Source organism: Coturnix japonica, chromosome 2, assembly GCF_054131305.1.
Source record: "Coturnix japonica strain WE chromosome 2, WE-NBRP24, whole genome shotgun sequence".
NCBI lineage: Eukaryota > Metazoa > Chordata > Aves > Galliformes > Phasianidae > Coturnix > Coturnix japonica.
Window position 1 is genome coordinate 15,930,938 of NC_140664.1, and position 24,207 is coordinate 15,955,144.

The following is a 24,207-nucleotide window of genomic DNA, read 5'->3' on the forward strand; positions in this document are numbered from 1 at the left end:
CCTTCTAAAGCTGGCTGAAATGCAAGTTCCACTGTAAATGCAGTGACTAGCGAACACGGATGCCATCACAAATACAACGCTGCCAAGAGGAAGTCCTCCGTTGACTAATAACAGTTTCCAATAGCAACTGCAAGATATTCTGGGCTCCAAATCTCAGAGATTTAGGGATATGTTCTGAAGAAGTACTTCTGCAACTAGAGAATATGAACTGTATAACATTTAGACAAAAAGATTTTTAAAAAGTCGCTGGAAATTTGCAAACTGAACCAAAGCTTTTGCTAGCTCTTCCTTCAACAGATAAGACTTCGCCCCCCACATCGAGCCTACTATTAAAAGATGGATGCCCAATATAAAGACTCAAATCATTACTACATACTGATAATTGCAAAGGCCTCAATTTTTTTTTTCTGTTAACTGGAACAATGCACAGCGTTTTATTCTGGAGAGAGGAGATGGCATACTTGATATAATATTTTTATGTAGCATTTGTTGCTGTCAGAGCACAATAGGGAATATAATCAAATTCATTTGTTAACTAAGTAACCTATTCTTTGGAGACATTCTTTAACGCAAGACAGCGCCAGCGACCAATTACAAAATCACTGAGTTGGACTGGAAACTGAATTCTATAAAGATCACATTCTATCAGTTTCATTTCTGTACCCCTTGCTTGCTGAAAGTGCAGGGCATTTCACACAGTTCTTTCCTCTGTGGACAAATACAGTCAGATGCTTTTCATTTAAATACAGAAACAAAACAGTATTTCCATTGCTGCAACTCAATAGTTGCATGAAAGACTGCCCATGCATTTTTTTTATAGGAGTAATTTATTTTTGAAGTAAATATAAATACATCATAAATATTTGCTAGGCTAATTTGTAAATGCTACTACGTAGGAGTTGTGCCAAAACATAAGCGCAAACCAGAGTGCATGGGAAAGGTCCTTAGCAGTAATCAAGACTAGAAGTTTTGAAGTGGTCAACAAGATAATATTTGCCAATAAACCTCTGAAACATCTTTACAGAATGTCATAAGTCTTGCATTTAAATTCCCTGTTATATGTTGCCTCCGAACAAAGCATTAGACACAACGCTTTCCAGCACCACAGTTGCCTGCTGCACAATAATTAGGCACTACCATTTTTTTTCTTTTTCAGTACCTTAAAGTCTCATAAATCCCAGCTGCATAATTCAAATTCATTGCATAAGTGACAAATATATGTGAGCTGTTCATCATTATAAATTCCACACAGTGAAATACTTTGACAGCATTAATCACTTTATACAGATCAGTTTGATAACTCTCAATGTGAAGCTTTACAATACGACCTTCTACTGTACTTAAAACTCAAAAGATCAATTTAGGCTTCTCTACAGCATCTACTATAACACTTTCAGTACAAACCACAGATAGATTTACATTTAGGAAGAGAATATAATATGAGGCTAAATACCAACTACACTGAATAAACTCAGGTTATTGAACTGCTCCTCAGGCTGAGTGATTTCTACAGTACTGCTTCCCATCATTTTTCATTTTAGAATGCAATGAAATTACTGGAGATGTAGGTAAAATAAAAACTACTGAGGATTTAAAACTCTAGATGGCACACTCATACAGTAAAAGAGGAGAAATCTGAAACCTAACGTAGGTTCATGTATGAGATTCGCTTGGTTTTCCACCTGAAATATACATAATTTATCTGCAAACATTAATTCAATAACTGACCTGAAAATAACATTACAAAAGGATCTGTACCATTTCTGCATGTTAAAACTAGGTAATTTGATAATAATACAGCACAGTATTAGCAGTTTTGTAATTCCTAAGGACTGAAACAAGTTAATGTAAGATTCTAGACACAATTTACTCTCAGGGCACAGCACCCATCCTGTCACACCATTATTATTCACTGCTTATCTATTTCATAGATACTAAAAATGAGATCCTATGTTTCTTAAAGGCATAAAGTCATAAAACCACCATTTTCAAGTTTTGAAACCACCAGGTAAGTTTTTGTTCACACTTTGTTTTTAAGCAAGAGCTCAGCTTTATTACTCCAGTCCCAAGGCTATAAAATGGACATTTCAGTGTACAGACTTTAACCTACACACCTATATAGAGAAGGCAGTGTAAACTTGGAGATCTGATCAGCCTGGGTGCTAGCAACAATCAGGAAAATTACACTGTAATTATTTTTATTAGAATCTGTCAGGCCTACACATTACTGTTATGTAACCTGACTGAAGCTGTGATAAATGAATGGTAGCTGTGTTGGCAGCAGGAGCACATGTCAAAATTACCAGAACTGCAAAATCTATGGATTAAGGTGGCTGGTTAATCACCTGAGTAAAGAAACAAGATCCCAAAAGATAAATACGGCACACGTTTACAGTGCATTAGATCTTTCATGCTTATGGCTGTAAAAATACTTGCATTCTCCAGTTAAGTACAAGGCAGTAGAACAAACTGTCTCATCCTTACAGCGCAGGAACACCTGTTTACTGTGGAGAAACTCATATGCCATAGCTTACAGCAGTACTGTAGGTCCAAAATTAGAACAGACCAGCAGGCATTCCCTGTGTTCAGATGGTTTTTAAATTCATGATGTGGAACATATGTACAACAAAGGACACAGAAGGAGTTAAAAAGAAAGAAAGAAAAAAGAAAAGCACATGTATTTACTGATTGGAGAACTCGGTAGACATGGAAGCACTTGCCCAGAAAGCCACGGAGACAAATGTCTTTGGCCATAAGCCAGTATAGGAGACACTCTAAAGAAAAGTACACAAAACAGTTTTCTCCATTTCTACAATACCAGATTATCAATCGATTCATAAAATCATTAATGTTTTCCTCTAATAAATTGTATTCATGCAAAATAATCTCTTCTTGTATAGTAAATAGTTAACAAAGTATACATCCATAGCATGCTTTAGCTCTTAAATATTCTAGTAAGATAAAATTTTCTAACATATGTTATTAATCTCCATATATAAATTTGTAGCTTCCATTGACAAGTCCAATAAATCACTGTAATTCCTTTTAGTCATTTAACAAGTTTATTTCTACAAATTATGGCTTAAAAGCAGGTACTGTACATACAAAATCTAAAGGGACTGTTGTGCAACTCATTATATTTCTTTATGTCATCTGCTTTGACAAGTTACTCATTTCAGGGGGTATTCATCACATTTCAGATAGCAGCAATAAATAGGCATTTTAATTACCAGAAAACATAATTTTAGATAGCCACATTAATCAATAGAAAATTAATTTTTAACAGCACTGGAGTAACATAACCCATAAGTTATTAAAGTTTGATCAAAAAATCTGAAAATTTAATATTGGATCTCTTTGTGCCAACCTAAGACTGAGTGATTTGCAGGGTCTCCAACATGTCTTCCACTGCTTTCAGGGAGTATTTAGTTTCTTTCTTACTGCGACCTGCAAACTAAAAAATAAACAAATAAATATATATTCTTCACTTATAAGAAAATATTCTGTGCAAGCAAAGGTTCTAAGCATCAAGTATGACAGAAAAAGCCCTAAAAATTATTACCTGTATTTACTACAAAGTCAAAAGAACAGCCTCTTTAACGCTGCACTAAAACTCATCACTCTTACTACTACAAAAGTTATATAATCCTTCCTCCAGTAAGCAATGAAAAAACAATAGAAACCTTAATTTCAATCACTTGCTCCGAAGTTACATACTGAGTACTAACAAACAGTCCACTTCGAAAATTAACATTTCCCTAATGACAGAGATCTTCATCTTCAACCAAAAATACAGCTTTTTAGATACTACTTTCCAGTGTTATGGCTTTAGATTCTCTGAGATATGTACAGCCAAGTTTGGGAAAGTAAAGCTAAGAAGGGGAGGAGCTGCTGATTACCCCATGCTAACTTCAAACGGAGTATTCCAACTGTAGTGATGGCTCCCATCACTCATCAGTCACATCAAGAACAGTGGATTTATTGACTATGCTGGTCTTCAGTCAAACAAAACTCTCAGTCATTTCTAATATACCTTCGTTTTAAAAGTTTTGCATTTGGGGCTGGAGTGGTAACAAAACTATGGAAGCAGTAACTGTAACTTCCTGTTAGTAAAATAGTCTATTATTTGCCTAATTGTTAACATCTAAAATCGAAAATTTATTGAGTGTTTATGTTTCTTATTTCAAATACCACTGCTGTCTTGCATAGTTTACCCTTGATTTATAACGTGCCCCTTCTCTCTTGTAATTAACTTAATTTAGCAAACTCTTCATGACCTGCTAAGAAAGATTAAGTCATCAGACCCAGGTAAAATCACACCAGCAACAAGCTGCACGACCTGTTAACCTGCTTTTGACCCCTCACATACAATTTAACAGCGGGAATCCGCATCAGTGCTGATCTTGAAGAAACAGATTCAGTACAGTAAATGAAAAGATATTTCACATTAAACAGGAGAATTAAATTTAGTTATTGTGACAATACTTCATAGGAAACATACTGAAAACTCCATATTTTCATATTTTCAGAAGATGAACTGGCATACTGCTAGAGTAAAAACAGAAACAACACAAAGAAACACGGGAGCCTGAATACACTGGTCAAACATCACGTTTGGCAGGACATACGGAGAGCAGGCAGAGGAAAGCTTGCAAATAAGAATTGTATTTACTTCTCTTTAGAGACGCTGAAAACAAAACTGACACAAGATATTAGCTTAAAAACACTACTTGTTAGTTTCAGGAGTGCCTGCCTTCATGATATTGACGTGCACTTTAAACTGAACAAGTAAAATCAAACTCTGCATCATAACAAACACAAGTATACTTGGACATCCAATCACTTCAAATTTACCCCGACGAACAATTATTTTGTCTATTCTGCCATTACACAGCAATTTGACTGATTGAGCCGGAATCCATTTCTTAAAATCAAGATTTAATTTTCTGTTTCCCAAATGGTTTGTAACAAAATCACTTCTCCAACCATAAATACCACATGGATTGCTAACACAGAAGGATTAAGCAATGTACCAAGAAGCACTGTATATCTGAAAATCTACTACAAGTAGAATCACATTTAAGATTTTTGTGAGCGTTAATCAACCTTCCCTGCCTCTGCTGAAATGCTTCTAGCAGTGGACATGTTAAACTAATTACTTAATTGAAGAGCACCAGAGGTAGCCACAATTTGTTCCAATGTTAAAGTAACAGTGGGACTTGTTCTCAGTCACAAGAATGACAGACTTCTTCACAGGATCAGCAGAAACGGAATAATTCGGAGTTTTCCAGTGATAAATCAATGCAAAAAAAATGGGGGGTTGGACTCGATGATCTCTAGAGGTCCATTCCAACCCCTGCAATTCTGTGATTCTGTGAAAACTAAGCTTGAATTTATAACAGTTCCTCAAATAATCAGTATTTCTGTATTTTTTTTTCTTTTCACTCAGTCAATTAAACTTAAGCGGCCTAGAGAATGACGGTGTTAGCAGCCAGCAGTTCCAGCTGCAAGCGGCAGCCCTAGCTACAAAACCTTTTCTGTCTTCTTCATCTCTCAAGTTAAGCACAGATGAGAAGTAATAGTCAACATGCAAGGTTAGACATATAACACCAAATTCTAACCACATAAAGCACAGCTATTCGATACTCATAAGAAACCAAAAAGTTAACACCACAACCCCAAACCAAACCAAACTACCCTTAACTATTTTTATGATTTTTTTTTTTTTTTTCCCCCCATAAAAACACTGTTTTACAGTCTGGCAAAGGCAAAAATATGTTCTTTTTACTCACAAATATTGATTTTTAAAAAGACAATAAACTAAGGCATTCCTCGGATTTCAAACAAGAATGCACAGGAAAAGCAAAAATCAAGTGCCAAAGGAAACTACCTGTTACAGAATAAACTAAACTGAAAGGAGCAGTAAAAATATATCAAGTAAATGGCAAGAAAAACAAAACAAACAATAAAAAAACCCCACACTACTATGGCCAGTAGGTTTTCAAAATAACTATGTGTACTGCTGGTGCTTCAAATACAAAATCCAGACTCAAAATGGGAAAAAAATCTCACTGCAAGACAATTGCTTGACAGCAACTTTCTGAATAGCATCGGATTTTAAAGTCACAAATGCATATAATTTGACTTGGCAGCCATGTCAGGATTCTAAATGTATCTCATTCTCTAGAACATGACTCAAGGAAAAACTGCATACAACAGCATAGTAAGGTCCAACTAATAAAACAAGTTGATGCCAAGCTCAACAGGCTCGTAATGGTCTAATTTCACTTTGCAGAACGCTTTGGATAATGCATGGAAAAGTGAGGAGAATTTATAGAGACAATATAAGTAACTAGCGTATAACCTGGCTAGACAATTCTCCACTAATGGAGGGAGCCTGTGAGGGTTTTCACAGGCAAACGCCACAGAGGTTTCATCCTTATGTCTGAAAGATGATGTCATGGTGACAGATGACAATTTACAACCACTCAACAAATCAGGGGAGCAACACATCAGTACTGGCTCGTAGAGGAAACTGCCACCCACCTACCACATCACCAAACACTATGTGGTGTAGCAGTTGGGTGCTGTAAGTCCATGACATAAAAGCTGGAGTGGCCAAGCCCTCTGCAGTCATGCCAGAGCAACAAGCTGAGCAGTGGTCACTACAGCTTCTGGTGGTACTCTGAAGATGAAGGGTGTGTCCACATGAGTTACTCACCAAAATCTAGGCTGAATAGATATGATTTTCTACATAGCTACACTCCCTCTGTAAATATAGTTGGATATGGTGTTTGTCACTTGATGTTCCAAACAGCTAAAATGAGCAGTTAAACTATGCAATGCATCACAAAAGCATGAAGTCAAAGAACTCATGACATGTGTTTTAATGTGTGAGTTGTCTTAATGTGACCCGTGCTGCTAAGCATCAACGAAATATTCTTCACATAAATTCCTAAGTAATTTCACAGAAACACTGAAAATATGCTTCCCAGTAAAAAATTCTAAGAACAACACAAGTACTTAGATTTCCTTAGAGATTGTGATGCTAACAGAAAGCCACAGGGAGGAATAATAAAAAAATGATTATTCCACTCTGATTCAAGTAACTACAAGCTATCATTTACACATTCATTATAATAGGAATATGGAGAAAAGACCTAAAAGATCATCCAGTCCAGCTGTGCACGCATCACCAATAGTTCTAACTAAACCACAGAATCATCAAGGTTGGAAAAGACCTCTAAGATCATCCAGACCAACCATCTGCCTATCTCCAATATTTCCCACCATGTCCTTCCATACACCATCTAAACACTTCTCGAACACCTCCAGGGACAGTGACTTCACCACCTCCCTGGGCAGCTCATTCCAGCACCTGACCACCCTGTGGGAAAAGTAATATTTCCTAACGCCCAACTTGAATCAAGAGGCAGTGCCCTCACAAATGTGCTTTAACATGTGATTAAGCTGTTGAACTGGATGACCTTCGAAAGCCCATTTCAATTGAACTATTCTATTATTTAAAACATGATTTTAATAATAATATTCCTTAAGTTTAAATTGAAAGGAAACAAAATTCTAAAATTTTAATTTGATTTCTAGCGATAAGTAGTAATTTTAAAAATTGAGACATACAAAATTTTATTTAAAAACTTAACTTTAGAACTCAGTCTTGCAAGTCAGCATTACAAGAATGTACATACAGTAACCATTTAATTTAAAAAGAAAAGTATAAAGCTTATAAGTAATACAAATTAATAAATGTAAAGTATCAACCTTTTATCAATTAAGGCTTCCAGGAAGACAAACAAGTAAAATGCAAGAAACTCAAACAAATTACACCAATCACATCTAACCCACTGAACAGCAGTTGATTAAAGTGCAAGAAAGAATAATGGAAAATATTAACAGCATCAGAAAATAATGAGATACTAACCTGGTAGGCTCTATTTATTTGATTCGCTGCCCAACTGGCATATTTTATATTATCCTTTTTCATTTTTGCACTTGCTTTTGGATTGGAGGCAATATGGCTCGCAGACTAGCAAAAAAAAAGCAGAAAAGCAGTATAATTAAGAAATCTATGTGCATGAAAATAAATAAGTAAAAACTACTAATTCGTAGACAGCATCCAATTAAGCATTACCTAAACTATTTAAACTACTTTTTGTTCTAACGCACTAAATCAGACTTAAGTCCAGTTAGGTACTGAGTTAAGAACAGAATCTGGACATAATCAGCTAATTTTTGGTGTACTGAAAGATGATGGACAGTCAGCTGAATACAGGCCAGCAGTGTGCACAGGTGGCCAAGAAGGCCAATGGCATCCTGGTACCAGCAGGTTCACCATCCTGCAGAGAAGTGTATGATTTTAAATCCCTTTCAAGAAGTTACCTTCATGCATTAATATTTGTAATTCCGTGGAAAAATGGGTTACACTTACAGCTTAAGAGCACTTCAACTAAGAAAACAGACAAAAAATGCACGGATCAGCTTCTTCAATTTGCATAAAATGCCTACTCTCAATGCATTTCTAAATTAATGTAATGCTCCAGTGATTGGTCCAAGAGTTACTCAATGTAAAATAAGCATAGAAATCAGAAAGGTTAACTCCTGAGGAGACTGCTAAGGAGGAAAGGGGTAAGAAAACACGCATAGCTCTAATAAACTTAAAAAATATAAAAATATGCACAGATGTGTATTTATCTCCAGCAAGGGCACGGAAAGTAATGCAGATTTTATTGTCTGACACTGTGTGAGCAGACTTTGCTGAGGAAATTTTGCTGCAAACTAGTGATCCTCTCTGTTAAGTATAAAAGAACTAGCATATGCTACGCTTGTCACTAAGACATTACACTATATAGATAACAAAAGTGAGTTGGGATCTGGTGTTGAAATTACATTGGGGCACAACTGAATTCAGAAACATGGGGATTTACAGCCATCTAAAGTGGATGAAGATGGATTAGCCTAAGTCACCTACCAGCACTGCACAGCTGAAGCCTCTGGGACCACTACAGCCCAAAAGGGCTTGACATAAAGGAAAATTCTTACAAATAATAAAGATGGTAAATATTTTAAAAATGAACCGATATTTGAGGAAATCGACTTGAAGGATGGTTTGATAGTTTAAGATAGTTAAACTTGGAAGATGGCTATATCAATCAATGATCAAATGATGTGAAGACACATAGAACAAAAAGTAAAAACAAAAAAGTCTGAATATATATATATGGAAAGCACAGGAAGCCGAGACTTTGCTTCCAAAGGAAAGCATCTTCAAAAGCAACTGAAAACCACAATTTAAACTTCTTAATGAAATGCTTTGAAAACTGATTTAATGAAGTATCATTACCCCACTTGGGATTGGGAATCAAGATACACATACTGGAATACAGAAACCAGCTTTAATATCTTTTTATCACTTTTGGTCACTGGCATAATGCTGTTCCTACTCCATAGTTTGGATTATTAAACACAACGTTAAATCAAAAAGAATCAAATACAGCAAACACCAAAGGATGATATTATGCATTAAAGCACACAAAATGTTAACATGGGGGAAAAAAAAAATAATCAGACTCACCATGTAAAGCCCAAACAAAGCTCTCATATTTCTGTTGTTAAGTTTCAGTGCTTGTGCAAAATATTTTCTTGATAGCTCTAGGTTTTCAAGCCCCCCTTGAGTATATTTAACCTGTAAAAACAATAGGCTCCTGAAAGTTGCACATCATCCATATTTTCAGGCATTCACTCTTGATTCAAAGATATTATGAAACTTCTTGTCAGGTTTGTTTGACATGATATTCCAGGTGAGTTCTACCAAAGGCCAAAGACTGGCTTGGGAAAAACCTGAATGCTTTTTAGTGAATTAATGTAAAAATATTTAACTGTGGGGAAAAGCCGGTATTAATTTAAATCAGCTGCTACACAAATAGAAAGTGATTATCTTGCACTTTCAAATATTGGGATAGTCTCTTATGAAACTGCAACGGACTTTCAATCTCAACCTATATTCTGACTGTTACAAATCTGTACTAACTCTAAATTCCTTTAGCACAGCATTACAGCAGTACATAGCACACTGTTTTTCATTAGCTATTTAACTGAAAAATAGTACACAAAGTTTAAAGATCGCTCCATTATTTTTCTATTAATTTTGACTGCTATTAAAGCAACATAAAGAGTGAACCATTAGAAGACATGCTTCATATTTTTTCTACCACAAGGCTATCTAGAAGTTCAAGTTTTGACGTTAACTCAATTTTATCCTTGCTAACAAAACAAATCAAATCCATTCCAAGTAGTTAAAGCATAATTTAGGAAAAAAATATCACACATCTACAAAATGGTTTCAAATGGCCAAAATGCAAGACATATGATTTCACAGGATCCTCTCTTCACACAGAGAGTGCTCCTTCACACAAAATTTCCTATGTGAAGGATTCCAAGATCTGGCTCCACAATAATAGATAATATATCACAGTTTCGTAGTTATGACATATCGTTTTCCAGTATTGTGGAAAAGTTTAATTTCTAATACAATTAATTTGAAAAGTGTATAAACACTTCAACAAGAACAGCCTATTTAAAAGGAATTTTTTATCTTCAGTAATTCCTTCCACTATTATTTATAGTTAAGTCACAATGAGGAACAAAACGGCTTTCTTAACGTGCAAGTTCTTTGAGAAGTTAACATTCACCACGCACTGTCTTAAATCTCCTAGAAAAAAATTAAGTAAACAATTTTTTATTCCATTTTCACAGCCTCAGTAACCTACACACACACACACACACACACAAAAACAAAAACAAACAAACAAAAAAAACCAGAATATCTATTCAAACATAACTGATTTTTCAGAAAAATACTCACTTCAGCATATTGCTGACAATATAAGTGGTTGTGTGGATTAGTCATCATAAGCTCTTCTAAGCAGAAGGCGGCTTTTGCATAGCTGAGGAATATAATAACAGCAACATAAAAATGAAAGAGTACACAGCTTACTTTTGTTTCTTTACAGTACAATAAAAGGATTCTGACTTGTTTTGCAACTCCTCATGACTCACAGTGTAAAGAAACATTTTATTTTTAAGTGATGTTTGAAACCACAATTTTTTTACATTAAAAACAGTGAAAAATATACAAAATGTCTTAGTATATATGGAAAGCATAAATATTTAGCCTTTTTTATTAATAAGTGTCATTTCTTATTAATAAAAGTAATATGTAGAAACAGGCATTATGTAACAGAAAACATAACACAAAGTAGTTCTTTTTTTTTTGTACAAGATTTTGCAGCTACATGGTGATTCATACACCACACTATATATCAGATCATGGTTAACATCATCAGACAGCTACCAACTCAGACCCAACCACAGAAGTGTGGTCAAAAAGCCCTCAGAACAGTAGTAAAAGTCAGACAGCCTAAATATATGTATACGAAAACAGCACTACCCCAGTCCAAATAGCAGTGTGTTATCACTGTAAAAGAAATTCTAGTACTCATTCTTTAGATGAAGGCCCTCCAAAGCAAATTACAAAGACAGTCTTATGTTTGTTTGTGTTAATAAAAAATCTAGCTTCGCAATCTTTCAACTAACAGGGATTTCTTTTGAATTTGTAGGATAGTACAGATATGATAGCATATATGCTCATAGCTTAAATGACATGATACTAAAATTCACAAAGTTTATAACACCAGTGTTGACAGATATCAGAGTGAAAGCAATTCAGCAACAATATTAAACCACACAATCAGTAAAATCTTATTTCCTACAATAAGCAAATAGTGTTGTTTTGTTTTGTTTTTTTTGTAACTGACAGGTATATATCTCAAATGTTTATTTTGAGGTAAAAGGATAACCATCTGACTCTCTCAAAGCAGAAACTACCCTCCTTACATCAGAACAAAATGTGGAACTGAGGATTACACACATCTTGTTAATTTAGGCATGTTTATGAACAATAGTAACACCATGATGAATTAACCAGTAAGACAGAATTTGTGATACTGCTTTTTCTCAATTAGCAATTAGTTGCTTTTCTAGCCAAGATTCATTTTCTTTTATCTTTATCAAAATGATTATAAAAATAAATGATGCCCATCAAAGTAATAGTGAGCACAGTCAGTTTTTTCAATGAAATGGGGCAAGTTCAGCTTTTTTATTTCTGAATTACAGCCCAAGGCAAATATAAGCAAAAACAATTTCTTTCTCAAGTTTTATTATACGATTTTGTAATAAATTCTATAGCAAAAAACTAAAGAAAACAAAACAATCTGTAATGGAATATGGATGTTTGCTCCATTGCATCATGCACAAAGAGATTTCACTGCTTAAATATATTTCTAACCATATACATATATTCAACATTCAATTATTCCTTAAGTCAGCATTTGAAAGAGTTTAGGAGATGCTTTCTTTAAGAATGGGTTAGAAGGAGAGGCAATGAGGGATAATTTTTTCATCATTGTGAGAAAGGCGATTTCTTTCTGGAGAATCTGATTCTTTCACTACTAGAAAGGAAGGAAGGAAACAATGTGGTATAATTCAGGCTGGGCCAAAGAACTAAAGAAGTGAGGGAAAAAGATACGCCTTTGGGTGGAGGTTAGAATTAATACTGTGATATTAGAAAACTTGCACTAAGGCTTTGAGCTAATCCTCTCACACTGGGATTTCCTCCTGTCACTGCAGCAATAAAAAAAGCTAACAAAAACATTAAATATCCAATAAGCAAGTTACAACAACATCCAACATTCTTGATTGCACTGGGTTTTGTACCCAGGCGACCAAATTCCTCCGACTTTGGATCCGTGCTTTATTTATTTATTTCTTAAAGGTTACTGAAAGTTCCTGCAGAGATAGTCTAATTGAAAATATGAGTATTGCACACAGTTTTGTCTGATCAGTGGCTTTTAGAGACAAAGAATTTAAAATCTATACCCAGTAAAAAACATCACTTGAAAAAAAACTAGAGAAAATGTGCTGTTCCTTGCTATGCTTAGAACATTAATTAAAAATAATGGATTTAATGAATGCCTGAAACATACAAGTAATTATTTAAATTCTGTTTTAAAATCAAATACCTTGTTAATGTCTTAGCAGTCTGACAAGGCTGTTAATTATTTCCTGACAAAGTTTGTTATATTGCAAATGAGACTTCATGCTTTCTAACATCAGTTCTTCAAAATAATCACTGAGGTTTTTCACTTGCACAGAACATATTTCTATTTAACATTTTTTATGAAGACTTTGCAAACGACTTACTCATGTTCATTGATGTAAAGTTCTGCAAGTTCATGCCAAGCTTCCTGGTCTCCAACAAATCTGTACAGAAAAGACAAGAGAGAAAAAAAAGGCAAAAAAGAAAGAATGTGTAGAGGGATTCTGTAAATGACCAGCATGGAAGGAAAAGCATAAATCAAATGCAAATTCCATTTTAATTAAAAAGATTTATCAGAATAGCAAAACACAATCTGTATTCTTGTGAGACACTCACTGTTCCAGATACTCATTCAGCTCTCGGATGGCCTCAAGATTTTTCCCCTGGGCTTTTCGAATGGCAATCTTACGCTTCCTTGCTGCCTATGGGTTGACATTAATAAAGGATTAGGGTCTCATAATTCCCTGGGTTTTTGTAAAGAAAGCAATTTGACTGTGCAAATTATTATCTCAATACCAGTGGAATTCCACTGCAGAACAACTGCTAGGTTGGAGTTTATAAACATACCCTATGACATCCCACTGAGAGACTGAAAACCTTTTCTTACAATCACATTATGTATGCTTTTATTCAGAGGCACAAACTGTATGCATTACTTCATTCAAATAAGTGACTGTCCAGATTCTAATAATTACAAAACAGCAGGAGATGCTAATCTTCAGCCATTCCAGAGACCCCCACCTTGTCATTCATGAGGTCCAAGACTACAGAGGAGACGTGGTGACTGAGTTTTGGAGAATCCCACAGATACGTCTGGGTCACCACTGTATAAATATGGCTTTCAGCCATTCTGAAAGATTCTCATCGAAGCGCTAAATGCCATCTTTAATTACTGTTGAACATACACCAACTGCACAAACAAGCTTCTCATCACTTTTGGAGCACAAAGTAGGCTTTTCAGTGTAAACAGAATATAAAAAAAGCTGTTTTTATGGCAAAAGCAAACAGTACTTCAATATGTGGGCAGAATATGTATTTCAGTGCTAACAATGTTAAAACAAAGACTTAATAATTATAATGTACTGAAATGTTGAACCCCATTAGACTTGTTATGAACCACCAGGAGAAAATATACACAGCATTTTAATAGCTAATTATTATAGTCCAGTCTCCAAAACACATTAGTTACAGTTCTCTAAACAGTCTCCTGACCTCTAGGAGTTTAAATTTAAGGTGCACTTAAGGTGTAATTCAAACCAACAGACATCTTCCCAGTAGTCTGACAGAGTTTGGAGCAAATAGCAATACACCTCCACCAGTCTGAAAGTCATCAGATCTGGAATCTGACAGAATAATAGTTCCAAACTCCAGCATAACGTGCCTCAAAGCGCACTATGGGCCAAATACTGTGCTTGTAAGCCGTGCTCCCTGGGTGATCACAACTGCTGTGGTCAGACATGAGAAGACAGATGGTCTGTTTTGCATGATGTATCTGCATGAAAACACACACTTCGATGTCTTTTCTTCGTGAGATAATAATATTCATGAAAAACTTGTACACCGTTCCTGTATTACAGTCCCATTGCTTATTACCCTCATAACTCTCAGCCCACTTCATTCCTTACAGAGAGGTTATTAAGTTGGGTATAGTCTTACAGAAGCCTTGACTGCACAAAAGCAGATAGTTCTCACTTTAGTTTCTTCACGATTAACCTTACTAAGATTACACTCGCATATACCCTGAAAGAGTTTGTGTATTTTTACAGTGTTTTAAACGTCTGTTCTTTTAAACAGTTCCTTATCCTTAAATGTCATTTGACAAAATTCATTTCTCTTGGAAGAACACTGCAGTGCATACATCATTTATGTAAACTACTTCAAGCTGGTCAGTAACATAAGAAACCAGAATAACCAGACATGTTTTTAATGCTAACTGTAGGTTTATTCTTTACTTTGAGTTTGTCCTCTTCACCTCCCTCAAGCACGTATACTCATTGCAAATCCAGTGAAAATAATTCAAGGAAAAAATATCTCACTCTTCAGTTTAAACACAAAGCAGAGGTAAAGAGAATCCCTAAAAATGATAAGAATTAGGATACAGGCAGCAGGGTGGTTTTACCCACAGTCACTTTGTTAGCCATTGTGTCTTTGTCAGACTGCAACCTGTGAAATGACATTCATCTTTCTACTTTTACTGGGAGACATCTGGCTAAAATCCAGAACCGACTCTCAAAGTTTTAACTGCTGACCGCGTTTATCACTACAGCAATAATACACAGTTTATTTTATTAGAGAGCTTTTAAAAGAAAGATAACAGCATAGTTAAACCTTCTTAAAGTTTTTTATTTTTTTTTTTTAATTTTTTTTTTTTAGTGTAACAAGAATCAGATAACATGTTTATCAACTGCTACTATTACTAAACCAAAACCACAAAGCCCAGATCCCGAAACACCAACTCGATGGTTCCCTATCACATTTTATGAAGAGTGTTTCGTGAAGCAGATCATTACCTCTGCCATGGGGGAAGCGCTGCAGCAGTGTCAAACTGCCCGCCCAGGGCTGGGATTACCCACAGCTCACTGAGCAAGAAGCCTCAAAGAAGAGGGAGTGGGATAACCACCTAGGAAGCCAAAGGAGCGCAGCCTGCAATTATGGCTTACAAAGACAGAAGGTTTTTTCCAGGTGACAGACTACCTACTTTCAAATGTAAGTTTTGGGCTGAAAATTCAATTGGTATCTTCAAAATTTTAAGTGCAAAAAGAGCCATCAAGAGACCGATCAAAAATAAGCTGCCTGAGAACTTGAATAATCTGTTTAATATATAAAATCAATCAACACATCTGACAACTTAATTGGCAATGACAAACAGGAACACTCTATAAATGAGCCATCTTCCTATTTCATTCCTAATGCATTCAATTGCATGCAAAGGAAGTCCTCTAAAAGCGACTGCAAACAGATCCTCTCCATGGCTGTTTTATTTCCTAACCACAATAGTCCCAAATAACATAAATCACTGTAACGAGATGCAAATTTAGGACAAGCTACAACTACTCCTCGTCAAAGATTTCAGCTGATGTTTACTTATAACAAACATGTCATGTGATGTGATCAGACATCAAGGGTAAAGGGGTAAAGCACCAAGTTTTGATGGTAACACTTCAGAATAAGACAAATTATAAGTACACTTGATGGAGTTTGTTTCTAAACCACACATAAAATTCCTTCAAAATAACACATTTTGTTTTGTATTCAAGAAAAGTAGTGCTTAGAACTTCCTATTTCAAGCCCCTCATTGAAACTAAAACAGCTTCTGGGCTTGAAATCTGCACTCTCCTCACCCTCATACACACCCTCAAAACAGCTGGGGTAATTTAGTTTATTTACAGAGAACTCTTCTTTGACCAAGGTGCACAGACATTCAAACAAGTGCTAACATTCAAAGGAGAATCTGGCAACTGGAAGCACAAAATGTTTTGAACTGGCTCAGAATTTTTATAAGTATTGAAAGTAGCAGGGAATTAAAACATAATTTTTGTTGTTTTTTTTTTTTTTACTTTTTTTTTTTTTTTTAAAGGAAATTCATATCATTTTTCAATCACAAAATTGTAACAACAACGTTCTGAACACAGAGCCAAAAGACATATATGCAGGCAGGTGCTCAGCAGAAGAGATCCAGATTATTCAGATCTGTGATCCCAAGGAATCTTAGGATTGAGTGAAAAATAAAGACCTGGAAGCAAAACAGCCCTGCTTTAGCTGCATTCACAGACTGCTCTCCCTTCACACTTTCTAGCTCTTCTTTAAATATCGTTAACACTATTAGTTTGTTTGGTTTTTATTGTTTATAAACAAAGACTGAAATTCAATATGACTCCAGGAGTGTCTGCTTTAAGAAAATCAGGTATGAGAAGACCTGCACTAAAATCAGATGTGGGCAATTTTGTACACTGTAAACTTCTAATCCTTCCTCTGATTTATGCTCTGAGTCCCTGTGTGCAACAGCTTCCTCCTCAGTGAACTGGGACTCACGTCCAGGCAGCTTCCTGAGGTGGGTGGGGTAAGTAATGGCGCACAGTGTCATCTTCTCTACTTCCACCAAATTAAACAATTTTACTGTGCAGAACCATCACCAATGCTAACAGTCACTCTGTCAGACAAAAAATGGTTACTTGGCAGAGAAAAGGAAGTCTCATCCATACTATAGGTTTACCTGGTATATTTTATACGTGCAACTCATTACCTCTTTTAATATCAGTAAAGCTTTATTTTTAACAACTCAAGCTGAGATTGTTTTGGAATTTACAGAGCACAGCAAATAGTCGTAACAATTATGTTAAAAAAGATAGAAAAATGACATTCACACCTCCCTTCCCAGCTCTTCAAAAAAGTAAGATTTCTAAGAAATATCTGACACAAAAACAAACGGAATCTATTTCCACCTTAAAGCAAAAAATAACAACAAAAGACAAAACTTACTGTGTTGCAATAAGACATACAGCGCCTGGCTGCATAGAACATACAATATGGAATTCCCCCTGCCTGTTTTCCAGGGTTTAAAACAAAATATTGGAATGGTTATTGGCTGATTCTGTAAATCCAGCATTCTTAATGGAAAGATATATGCCATCTTAAAGAAACACTTATACCCTAATCAGTATCATCTGAACTGAGGTACTTTAGTATGTCACATTTATTAAACCACAAACCTTCCCAAGCTATTTCTTTTTAAGACTAATAATCCCCAATCTGGCACAAGTACTCATCTCCCATTTGTCATGATTCCTTTTAATTGGCATTAAGTAGACTCAAAGTGAAGATTTGAACGTTTATCAACTTCTGCATTTGATTAGTAAACCATACCATAAGTTGTCTTTTTTTATGATTTAACAACACAGAAAAGGTGCATTAGTCTAAGAGACACGTTAAAATACTTTCCTTCGAATTGTAAAGTGCAAATTAAAACTAAGGTGTAAACAATTACAACGGAGTTAAAGGAATTACACAGACGTCAAAAAACGCCACATAATCTGAATACAACCACAATAACAAATGCAGTTACCAGACCTACTTTTTCTTTTTCTTTTTTTTTTTTTTTTTTTTTTTAAAAGTTAACTGCGGAAGAGAGTTGTAATCAGGCCAAATCATGCAGGTGATTCCATGCAGGACCACAGATTCTGACTAGAAGCAACTATGTTCTGAATAGTCAAAGCACAAGTAGCAATATCAAATACAGTTGTTTAATAGGGTTCCAGAAGCAAATCTAGCAAACAGTAGCACATTGTGGCTGCAACCAGCACACAGCAAATTGGTAGAAGCTACAAAGGTTGAAAAGCTCAGGCCTAGAGCTGGAAAACATAACAAATGTTATTTATAAAAGGAGAGTAAGAACAGTCTATGTAAATGAAAAGTACGGCTACCCAGATTTACTGGAGCTCTTCAAAATAGTTGCTAATGGTTTGGATCAATGAAGACCCATTTAAAAGCGAGCTTTGATTTCAAAAAGAATTTCAACAGGATCTCTCAGACAGTTCTACAGGAAACTGCCCTGGAGTAATAAGGGCAGTTCTTTGTGTGGTATATAAGTAGCTAAAAGATATAAAACACAGAAAAGTCAGTTCTCTGCACAGAGAATCCCACGGTCACATGTTCAGCATCATTTTAAGAGATCTAGCACAGACTGGCTCTAGTTGACTGATGATAATGAGTAACTCAAGTCTAAAGAAAAAAAGTCAATTGCAAAGAATAACATCCACAAGAACAAATGCTAGCGTGAATAAACAGCCCTTGAAATTTGATCCAAATGAAGGGAAGCATGCATAAAGGGTGAAACAATACTAACTTAATGTACTCAGCAAAGCTCTGTGAGTTTGGCCAGTTGGGAATGATGCTGGAGTTGCAATAAACAGTTCTATAAAATGCCAGTTCAGTGTTTAGAAGATGTCTTAAAAGAAAACAAAACAGAAAATCTTCCCTTAAAAACCAAACCCCCAGTGATGCTGGGATTATCAGGAAAGAATACAGTGCAACAATTTTCTATGGTAGAATTCCATAATGCTCTTGCATTTTAATACTAACTGTGTCATGGTTTTATAATTTTGTAATTTTGCTATCAGTATTCCACATCATAACATCATATAAAGCATGAATAATTTTACCGAATGTACAACTCACAGAAGACTACATATCCCAGAGAACATCACGGTCAAAGTCACGGGACCTGGATGCTATATTATCTCACTCCCAGGCTGGACTGACATCTTTTGAGTTCTGGCGTTCAGGAGAGCCTGCGGGAGCCTTCCAGTTGTTTTCGCCTAGAGTTACAGTAGGCCTCTCGGTTTTGGGACTTATTCTCTCTCCTATTTTGCTTGATTCGTTAGCCTTAATTTCAATTATATTGTATTATATTTTGTTATCCTGTATTTCGCTATAGTATTTAGTAAATAAGTGTGCCTCCTTATAGCATTGCCGCTGTTTTCTTTGCTAATTAACTTTTTCCTTCCTTTTGGGCTAGCGGCCCCCTGTCACGGACGCAGGTAGATTTTCTGTTAACCCGTGATAAACTGCAGATGTGCCCTCCCGTTCCTCATGTAAAGAATAAATAAAAGTAAAAAGGATACTTGGAGAGAAGCAGGATTTCAGGGCACAGAAAGGTAACAAGAACTGCTCGACAGATTAGGACTTCTCAGTTTAGAGGAAAGAAAAGCACAAAAGATCCATAAAATCATGAATAAAAACGAACCAAGTGAACAGAAAACAACTGCTGATCATAGCAGACAAGGGTAAGAAGAAAAGAAAGAAATTTGCTCCATCAGCAAATAAATGATGAAATTTCATTGCTGAATGATACTGTGGACACATGCACACTGAATTTATTACAAATTTATACAAGTTCAAAAGGCAGGTAAAAAAAAATATCTATGCAAAAACTTCATGAAGAGCTATAAAATATATAGTTACCACTTCTGGCACAGGAAAACCATAACATGAAGATTAATAGAAACTGGCAGAGCAGAGTAGAGCATAATGTATGATTGCCCAGTTCCTATACACTTCTTCCAGTATCTGCTATTGGTCACTGTCAAAATAGGACAAGCTAAATGCACTTTTGGCACAAATTCAGGATAGCTGTTCTTATGTCTTCAAATACTTTATTTCAAGAAACAAAATCTCCACTAAGGTTAAAAAAATAAAACAAAAAAATGCAACACCCACAAAAGGAAAACATGGGAAAAATGCTGGAATGCACTCCCCTATCTCAGCTCACTGTGATTTAAACAAGAAGGAAAGCAAGTTTCACAGAGGCAGACGATGCTCCAACTGTCAGAAGATGAAAACTTTTCTTCAGGATCCCTGTTCTGCACCCCCCAGTTTAATCACCAGACCTCCTTGGGGACTATCCAAAGAAGCAGCTGCAGCTCTTCATATCTCTCACTAACTCCATCCTGTGTCAGGCATAGTGCCAAACTTTCTTCTTCAACTCCCCTTAAACCTACCACCATACAAACCTAAACCTGGGACTAGCTACAACTTTCCCAGCAGGGCCATCAACATCTATAATGAAACATACATGTGACCTCACAAAACTCCCTCTATTAGCAGGTATTTCATCTGGTAAGCAATTCTCCTTTTTCAAACTTAAAAGCCTCCAGTAGACAAACATACAAATCTGCAAGAACTTCAATGGAGGTCTCTTCAAAACGAATGCATTGTTACTGCAGGAACTGTAAAGAATTATCACTGTTCACACTATAAATAAGTATCACTGTTCAGACAGTTCTCATTACTCTCACCTTGATTGATGAACACAAGCAGTTGGAAAAGTTACCTATAAGGTCAAGGTGGTAGTAATACACAATGATAAAAAAAGAAAGCTAGGAAGCTATTTATGATATCTAATTCCTGCCTTTTTAGATGATATACAATCCTAAGATTTTAGTCTGACTTTTTTCCTACTATCTGGACTCCAACATGTCTCCAGCCATCTCAAGATAGCTTGGCTAGTAGAAGAATCTCAAAATACTACAGAATTGTGTTAATTAGTGTGAAATACATTTATTTGTTGTTGATCATTCCTGGAAACAGAGCCGTTAGTGTTCAGGGTGAAGCCATGGTCTTTCCAGGTTCTTAGGTAATTTACTGTCTTTTTCTTTAAACTCTGTTTTTAATTCTTCATTCAGCGAGCCACAATTATTTTACTAGACCATGAAGGTAATGAGATTATCCACATACCCTAAGCTAAGCAAGCATATACAGTGTCCTCTTGAATTAAAAGCTTAGCTGAAAAAGTGGCAAGAATCATGCCAATAAAGACATCAGATTTTCTGGGGATTAGAATTAAGGGAGAACTGTCTTATCTCACTTTCCCTTTTTCTAGACTAAGTGCTCTGCTACCTTCTTGATGGGTGAGCTGAAGTATTGTGACAAACTACAGCTGTACTAGGATGACAGTGGAGTGGTTTAGACAACAGCCCAAGACTTGGACATTTGATCTCAGTTTCCTTTTCACCATTAGTCTTCCTTGCTCTTCTGAACAAGCCATCTAAGGAAGGGCTTAATTCACAAAAATACTTAGCTGTTTTATCAAAATAGATGGATGTTTGTGCAAATTATTCCCCAAAAGCAGAAACCTTTGCCAGGATACACTAATGCAAAAATGCATTCAACTTAATTTGATACACACGGTTTAAGAATTATATTGTCATTTAAAATCCATTACAAGATCACTGGCAAAACTGGAGAGCCATCTACTCTGAAACTGAGTCCTAAACAATTCAGCATAGCTGTGTTTTCATCTGCTCTCCACATGTAAAATGGCAGTACTGTTTCAAGTGACGTGGATGCTGTGGACAAGCAAGAAATAGAAAATCACTCAAGATACTATTTTAATTTGCAAAATTCTTATATAAAAACCTCATCCCAAAAAATTAGGTCTTAGTATCAAATAGAAAAATATGGATATGTCAATTTCCGAGCAGATTTCTCATTACATTTTACAAAACTAATCCAAAATATAACTGCTGCTGTAGTATGAAGACCGCTAATGAAGGCACCGAAAACACTGCAAAAACCAGCATACAAATCAAAAATAACTCGGTATTAATTGTGCCATTAAATTTCATATTACAAAGTTATATATAATTTTAGCCTTTATTGACTTAATCAATACAGCTCAATATTACCTAATAACTCAAAAGACAACTGGTCATTTTTAGAGTTTGCATTTTCAGGCATTTTTAAAGCAGCATACCTTAGTCTTCAGCAATATCCTCAGGAGATACAAAGTAAACCTGTGTTCTCTTTAGTGAAATAACAGAACTGCAGAACTGCTTGCTTGGTATATGCCTTCATTATTCAAGCCTAAACAGTTACTGACAGAACTAGTATGTACCAGGTGCTACAGGGAATGAGACAACTTCCAACAGTAGGTCTCAAAGCTGTTTATTGATAGAGAAAAACAAGTGCTTCAAAGTAAAGTGTTATTTTTATTAGAAATAAATAAATAAATAATAACGGGGGGGGGGGGGGGGGGGGGGGGGGGAGACAAAACTAGACTAAAATGTTAATATAAATAGCTCCTTTCTGATCTCCCACCTACCCTTCAAACCTGTTCCACTATATCTGACATCTGTTAACTAACCACCTAACTTTTCTGTACCTGTCCCTCTCTCTCTGGCCCTCACGATTCTGCTTTCTTCCCTTTTCACTCTTTTCCTTCGGGATGTTCCTTCCTTCCCATACTCACCACCTGGATGCAACTCAAAAGAAAGGAGCCTCCCTGCCTTCTGACCCTTTCCCACAACACTACAGCCATGAGGAACAACAGCTAGAAGTTGTGTTTTCTCTCCGTAGCCTGAGATATATTATGCTCAATACATTTAGTTGATGTATTTAATAAAAAAGTCTAGCAGTCTCTACTGAGATCACAAAATGAACACTTTCAAATACCTGTAATTTAGCCAATTTGGGTGTTTTTCCTCATAGTATACTAAAAGTTGCATTCTACTAAGACTTGTTTTCCTGTTGGTATCCAAGGCTTTGGAGTGAAGTAGAGCAGGATGAGGTCTTCCCAATAAAATAAATTAACGGCAAAAACAAACAATCAAGTCTTTTCTTCCAATCCTTCTGAAAAACAATGTCCCCCTTATTTCATTCTGAGAAACAGGATAAGTATATGCTGGTCTACAAATAACTCGGCCACTGTTTGGCATTAGTTTAAAGACTTTCAAATGGATACAAAATTAAATTTTAATTAATAAAAAAGGACCTGCAATGGAAAATATTATGCTGCCTTAACAACAGAGTAACCTGCCAATTACAGCTCTAATTTGCTTGTATTTCAACTGAAATGGACAAGAAAGAAAAAGGTTGCCATGATGATTGCATTTAAATGCAGAGAAGTTGTGCATTTCATTCAATGATGTTAACCATCTCAGAGAAGAGGCTGACTCCTAACACCTACAAGCTTTGGAAAATGAAATATGGTTTCCAAAATGACCAAACTAACTTTGCTCCACTGTTATATGAATAAACCTTTTCAAAAAGTAAGTCTAGAGTGAAGTTTGATGGCTGAGAGATACTGAGAATTGAGAAGGTTGAGAAATACTGAAAGATTATCGTATTTTAAGAAAACTACTTCAGATTATATCTTTAAAAATGAAATATAACAATTAGCATTAACTTAAATTTCAAAATTTGCAGCAAAACCTCATCCAAAACCATAAGTGCCCATTACATAATTCAATTTCAAGGTTCACTTATAATTTTTTTTCTCCTCCTATGCTTCTTCACCAGTTGAAACTGTCAATTGATGCAATGTATGATTTTTACATGATCTGGGTGAACAAATGTCTATGTTTCATTCACAGCACTTGCCAAACAGTTTAATATAGATAACCAACTCCATGTGTCCACACATCAGAAGAAACTGTTATAAAGTAAGGTGGCTGCCAACACAAACTGAGCAACAGCTTCTTTTTAAAAATCTCTATTATTTTCCTACAGCAGTCACATGTGCGCGTGGAAATAATTAACAG

The 24,207-nt window shown here is 35.6% G+C and overlaps 1 protein-coding gene across 2 annotated transcripts in view; it reads right to left on the bottom strand.

Moving 5' to 3' along the window:
* Window positions 1-3,043: 3,043 nt before the first annotated feature.
* The window catches only part of EMC2 (ER membrane protein complex subunit 2), a 32,831-nt gene continuing 11,667 nt past the window's right edge, over window positions 3,044-24,207 (bottom strand). For both annotated transcript variants that reach the window (XM_015856121.3, XM_015856120.3), the window contains exons 6-11: window positions 13,508-13,593; window positions 13,276-13,335; window positions 10,880-10,961; window positions 9,590-9,700; window positions 7,940-8,044; window positions 3,044-3,454 (exon numbers count right to left, since the gene is read on the bottom strand). In XM_015856121.3, the coding sequence (XP_015711607.1) occupies window positions 3,368-3,454; window positions 7,940-8,044; window positions 9,590-9,700; window positions 10,880-10,961; window positions 13,276-13,335; window positions 13,508-13,593 (531 nt within the window). In that variant the 3' untranslated portion in view covers window positions 3,044-3,367. The remainder of the gene's footprint in view (window positions 3,455-7,939; window positions 8,045-9,589; window positions 9,701-10,879; window positions 10,962-13,275; window positions 13,336-13,507; window positions 13,594-24,207) is intronic.